Source organism: Gordionus sp. m RMFG-2023, chromosome 1 (genome assembly GCF_954871325.1).
Source record: "Gordionus sp. m RMFG-2023 chromosome 1, tfGorSpeb1-WG-v2, whole genome shotgun sequence".
NCBI classification, from domain to species: Eukaryota; Metazoa; Nematomorpha; class Gordioida; order Chordodea; family Parachordodidae; genus Gordionus; species Gordionus sp. m RMFG-2023.
This window is the reverse complement of record NC_088775.1, coordinates 71,844,352-71,851,144: the sequence shown is the minus strand read 5'-3', so window position 1 is coordinate 71,851,144 and position 6,793 is coordinate 71,844,352. Positions and strand designations below refer to the sequence as shown.

At 33.8% G+C, this 6,793-nt stretch overlaps 1 protein-coding gene across 1 annotated transcript; it reads right to left on the bottom strand.

Moving 5' to 3' along the window:
• Positions 1–458: 458 nt before the first annotated feature.
• On the bottom strand, positions 459–818 carry LOC135929442 (uncharacterized). The gene has a single exon (XM_065466026.1). It carries the CDS (start codon positions 816–818, stop codon positions 459–461), a length of 360 nt encoding a protein of 119 aa, XP_065322098.1.
• Between the last annotated feature and the right edge of the window lie 5,975 nt (positions 819–6,793).

The window sequence follows — 6,793 nt, the reverse complement described above, 5'->3', positions numbered from 1 at the left end:
TACATCCAGCGATGGGGTGCCTGTAAAGTTCATCTCCATGTATACCACTTTTTGATTGTTGACCTTTAAACCATATCCATCTAAGCGTTTTGACCACTTTTTGGCTTCTTCTTCTCCTTTGTCTCTTCGCATAGTACTATATCATCGGTATATAGCATACACCAAGGAGATGGCTTTTGGATGTCTCACATTATCGTGTCCATAATTATATTGAATAAAAAAGGACTTAGAGCGGATCCTTGATGTAATTCAATTTCAACCCGAAAAGGTTTAGAGTCTCCAACTGTCGTTCCAACGCAAGAAGTTGAGGCTTTATAGATATTTTTATAAGCCGTACATATGCGTCAGGGATATTTTGTTTTCTCAAGCACCACCATTTTAAATCGCGAAGGACCGTGTCTTAAGCTTTCTCCAAGTTAATAAAGACCATATGTAGCTTTATTTTCTTTTCTCCATATTTATCCACCATTTGTCTTAGTGCGAAGATCGGATTGATTGTGGATTTGCCGGCCACAGAATTGGTTAGCCGATATTTTCACCTCGTTCTTCAGCCTTGTTACTAAGATCCTTTCCATAAGTTTCAAGGAGTGGCAAGTTAGCTTGATACCTCTGTAATTACCACACTCCTGAGGGTCTCCTTTACCTTTGAATAAGGGTATAATCGTGCTTGCTCTCCATTGATTAGGAATTCGTTCTTCTCTCAATATCTTGTTAAAGAGGTTCGTCATGGTCGTGACTCCTTCTTCTCGGCATCCGACCCATGCTTCCATAGGAATTCCATCTGGGCCATTAGCTTTTCCTTTTTGCATCTTGTTCATTTATGTCCTAACTTCATCCTCCTGAAAGAGTTCGACCATATTTATTTTTGGCTAAATATAGTGGAAATTTTTGTCATTAGCAATATTCATAAGTTCCTTGAAATATCCCTTTCACCTTTCCATCACCTCCTTCGGCTTGAATAAAATTTGACCCTCCTCATTTTTGACTATTTTAAGGACTCCGACATCGCGACTTTTCTTCTCCCTTATCTTTATCCAATTTGTACATAAACCTGTCGCCTCCTTTATGATCCAGTTTGTCTGCCATCTCGATGTACGCAGCACTCTTCGCTATTGCAACGGCCTTCTTCGCGGCTCTCTTTGCCTCCCTATATTCTTGATAATCTTACGACTTTTTAGATTTATGCCACCGTCTATATAGAATTTTCTTTCTTTCAATGAAATCCCTAACCGATTGATCCCACCACCATAGTTCCTTATTCAAAGCTTTGAGTCTGTCCTAGAATCTGAATCGCCGTTTCCTTTATGTCCGCAATTAGCGTCTCCCAATCGTCGTCTACGTTTCGTTCTAACTTCCTGGCACCCAAGAGTGTGGAGGCTTTCTGATGGTATTTATCGTTCTTCGGCATGTCCTTTAGCATTTCATACATAATTCGAGGTTCATAAACCTTTCTACTTTCCGAAAACACTTTTCTTTCAAGATCCTTGACAAGTGGACAATGTTGCCTGGCGATTTATTCTCCCGGTATTACTTTACAATCTTTGATCCTCCATAAATCCTTTCGGCGTATAAGCAGATAGTCAATTTGACTAAAATGCTTTCCACTTCTATAAGTCACAATATGATCTTCACGCTTTTGAAAGTAAGTGTTAACAATCGCCATGTCATATGCTTGGGATACTTGGAGAAGTTTTTCCCCTTCCTTGTTCTTCAGACCATACCCATAGTCTCCATGATTTTGTTCATACCCGAGTCGATCTTATAAAAAAAAATTATTACCGAGTTATCTGGAGATAATTAAGATTTTTTTGAGTTTGATATCAAACCAGCATCAGAGAAAATAGGTTAACTTGAGGTGCTGATAGCTGGGACGGAAAGTATTTTCATAGCAAATATTGCTAAATTGAGTAATTCTAGCTCTTTGCTATTCGAAAATGTCAACACGTCAGTTTCAACTTATCAGTTTTCTAAAAATTAGTCACGCATATGTAAATTGTGCTAAAATGTTATCTGTGAATGAATGATCTAAAATTTAATTAACTGACGGCAAATTGCTTCTATATATTTTTTTAAAAACAACTAAATAATTTATTTATACATGCAAATACGGCTGTGGTATTAAATCTGATAATATATCTGCTTTGAAATAGAGATACTTCAATGTTAAAAAAAAATTTGATAAGAATACTTTATTTTTAGTCTGGAGTGGGATGTGGAATCCCCTTTGTTGCCTATGAGCCTGAGAACATTGTAATAATATAATGCACATGCCAGGAAATAAGAAATTTTTTTTTTAATTTTAATGTTTCTTTTAATTATTATTTAATTCATAACTATATTCCAGTCATAACTGTCAAATTAAGAATAAGTTAATTAGACTGAATATTTCCATAGAACATAATGTTTCGGTAACAAATGTTGTATTTGAGAATTAAAGAGAATACAAATAAATAGTATAAATAAATTAATCACTAATACTTTATTAATTAATATAAATAGTAATTACATAATCATAACTAAAATAAAAAATTAAAATTAAAGGATTAAAAATTATGTTCGCAATTTCATAATAATTAACAAGTAAAATATCCTCGATTATATATACCTTTCTATCCTATTCATTTACATCGTCATTACTAAAATAATATAATAATTCTTTCGTTTTTCTGTTTAACAGTCGATTTGAATATTACTTCTTTTTTCTCTATTTTATTTCTAAGTAAATTTACATATTACAACAATAACTTATAATATATATAAACGTTCATTCTATAAAAACCGAATTTAGACTAAAAGTTTCCAAAAAACATGAATTACTATATACTAAAATAATTTGATTTTGTATTTTAAAAAATTAAATGGATTCTAATGTAAGGGCTCATATTTTAACGCTTATATTTTCTAAATAGTTAAAGTTCCGCTTAGTATATACCCAAGGGAAGAGACAACGATTTAAAAAAACAATTTGTTAATCTAAATATATTACTTTCTCTCGCCTATATCAACCGTTTAAGAATTTATTTTGAAAATGAAGAGACGCACGTTATACTAATTAGTCTTAAATAAGCATACACAAATATGGATGGTTTTATTAACTGAAAATCACCTGATATTTACAACTGATATATATATTAATATGATTGATTTGTATGTATGACATTTATAACATTGATAATATATAAATCTCATTTATAACATATCCCCACACATATGATCTTACAATTCTTCAATCAGCCGATTTGTAGGTTTCCTGGCTCTTTGTGATTTCCGCGTTTCTAGTTTTCCGTTATCTTCCCTATTTTCTAAAATCTCAACTATATCCGACTCTTTAATTTTTATATTTTCCTCTTCTCTCTCTGACTCCATATTTTCTCCATTTTCTTTCCCTGGCCCAGACTTCTCCATTTCTTTAGCTACCTCCCTTTTTCGAAGTTGATCCGCATGCTTTCGTACCATTCTACTTGCTTTCTACCAAATAAGAATATCTACCAGTTCTGGATTTTATAAACCCTTCTCTCCAACCTGAATTTATTTCATTATGCACCCATACCGGTTGTGCAATCTCAAATTCTCTCATATGACTATGTTCATCTTGCGCTACTTTTTGTCGTATATTCGATCGTTCCATTTCATAACTAACATTAGGACGTAACCAATTCAATCCCGTTTTTAAATTTCGCCCCAATAATAACTTAGCCGGTGAACGTCCAGTTGATTGATGCTCACCCATTCTATATGCTAGCAAAACTTCTCCCATGGCTTCCTCGGGCTCCCTGATGTCTTTCCTAGTTGCAAAATATCGACTCTTGAGGGTTCGTATCGTTCTTTCCGCTAAACCGTTCGTTTTTGGATGGTACGGTGTTGTATGTATCAATTTAATATTTTTCTCGAAACAAAATTTTCGAAATTCTCCAGAAATAAATTGAGGTCCATTATCTGATACGATTTGTCTAGGTGTTCCAAACCGTGCGAACCATTTCCTTAAAACCCTGATCATTGTCGTGGACGTGGTCTCTCTCATTACTCAACCTCAACCCATTTAGTATGGGCATCAACTCCAACTAACCATGAATACGAATCAATAGGCCCCGCGAAATCCAAATGAATTCGTTCCCATGGTATATTAGATATGTTCCACGAATATAAAGGAACCTCCATAATATTCGACCGATTACTTTAACAAGGCATACATTGACGAACATATTGTTCAATATCTTTATCGCAATTCGGCCACCAGCAATACATTCTAAAAATTGATATCATAGCATTTATTCCTGGATGCCCTCTGTGTATAATCGTTAATATTGATTTCCTCAAAATGGTTGGAATTACCAACTTCCCATTCCATTCAATAACATCATGATCTACTGACAATTCCTCTCTACGATTATAAAAACAAACTAACTCTGTATTTTTTTCGCATCAAAATCCACCCATCCATGCTCAATGTTTTTAACTACTTTTTTAAATAAGCTATCATTCCTTGTTTCCTTTTGGAGTTCAACTTGACTAATATTAATATCGTGCAAATTTATAGCTCTAATTTTTAACGCGTTTTTTTGATCATTATTTGATTTTATGCCATCTATTGGCAGTCTAGATAATGTATCAGCTACTTTATTTTCTTTTCCAGGAACATATTCAATATCAAAATCATATGCGGACATTTTCCAAGCCCAGCGCGTTAATCGACTATTGGATATTTTTGGTAGTTCTCGTTTATCACCAAATAATTTTTCCAAAGGTTTGTGATCTGTTCGTAATAAAAATTTTCGACCAAAAATGAATGTATGAAATTTTTCCATACCAAACAAAAGTGCTCGTGCCTCTTTTTCTATTGGTGCATAATTTTTCTCAGACTCTAGAAGTGTTCGCGAGGCAAATGCGATTGGTCTGCTAATATCTTTTTTTACTAAATGACATAACACAGCTCCAAAACCAGTGTTGGAAGCGTCACATTCCAATATAATTGGCAAGTTTGGCGAATATGGAATTAGGTTTTATTTGTTGATAAAAGCTGTTTTATTTTATCAAATACCTCTTGTTCCTTGTCCGACCAACCCCAGCAAGATTTAATACTTGTTAACTTATGCAGAGGAGCGGCAATTCCATGTAGATGTGGCAAAAATCTCTCGTGATAATTCACAAGTCCTAAAAAAGATCGTAATTGGTGTATATTATTAGGAGTTGGTATCCTTCGAATTACATCTATTTTTTCTTTCGCTGGATCTATTCCATATTTGTCTATTACGAAACCCAAAAAAGAAACTGATTCATTTAAAAAACGTATTTTGGCCCATTTTGCCTTCATACCCACCTGTTTTAGTTTCATTAGTACTTTTTTTACGTTATTCAAATGTTCTACATCATTTTTCCCCGTTATGATAATATCGTCAAGATATACTCCGGTCATTTGGCAGTCTTGTAATAAATTGTCCATATATCTTTGAAATTTGGTCGGCGCACTAGAAAGACCGAAAGGCATACATTGATTTTGGAAATAACCAATGTGGGTCGATATGGTTAAGTATTCTTTTGAACTTTCTTTTATTGGTAATTGTAAATATGCATCTTTCAAATCTATTACCGTAAATTTCAATCCATCTTTTAATTTAGTTAAAAGATCATCCACCGTTGGTATAATATGATAATCGTACAAAATATATGGGTTTAATGTCACCTAAAATCAGCACAAATCCTGATTTCTCCATTTGTTTTTCGTACGTTTACCGTTGGAGTGGCCCATGTCAACCGTTTTTGTGTTGGATCAATCGCCTTCAATATTCTTGATTTAACCAATCTATCGAGTTCCATTTCAATTGGTTTTCGTAATGGAAAAGGTACTCTACGAGCTGGCCATGATTTCGGCCTTGCTGCCTCACTCAAATGTATGCTAACTTCTATATCATTCACCCGTCCAGGCTTGTCATCAAAAACACTGAAAAATTCTGTTGTCATGCCAGCAATTTGTTTATTGGTTGTTATAACCTCTTTATTTGTGATACTACATATAGTCACTTGTCGTGGAATAAACATATTAAATGCCAGTATCTATGGTAGTCAAAATAATGGAATGTCATTTGAACGGGTCACCACAATCGGTAGTGATCTGCTTATCTTTCCAAGACGAACCCTCACCATAGTTTCACCAAGCACATCTAGCGGTTGGTTACCCTATACTGATAAAGGTTTGGTTGGTCCAAGTTTGGGTCGGCCAATTTCATCCCAATATTGTTTCCCAATCACCGATACCTGTGCCCCCGTATCATAGTCAAATTCTATAGGTACTCCATTTATCCAAACAAATATCTTTGCACTATTTCTACCAATTTGGGAAATATTATTAATTGAATCTGATGAATCATTGTCATCTATATGCATAGCATGTAACTTCTGTCCCTTACAATATTTAACATAATGCCCTACCTTTTGGCAATTATAACATTTCACCCTTGATGCAAAACATTGAAAAGGGGGATGAGTTCTTCCAGATTTTGAACATTTATTAAACTTATACATATCATTATTGTTAAATTTATTGTTATCTCTAAACTTAAAATTATTATTATTGTTATTGTAATAACTAAAATTACCTTTTTCTTTGTTATCATTATTATATGAATACTTTTGATTAGAAAAATTTTCTTGATTATTCTCTATCAGCTCCTTAGGTATATTGACTTTTTTACCATCATATTTGTCACTTCATCCTCAGCCCTTTCCATTGCCAAAGCCATATTTAAAACCTGTTGAAAACTCACCCTTTCTCCCAAGTCATTTATTCCATCTGGAA

Bases quoted from the DNA above. Each gene is read 5' to 3' on its own strand.
- LOC135929442 (XM_065466026.1), bottom strand. From the start codon at position 818: ATGAACAAGATGCAAAAAGGAAAAGCTAATGGCCCAGATGGAATTCCT.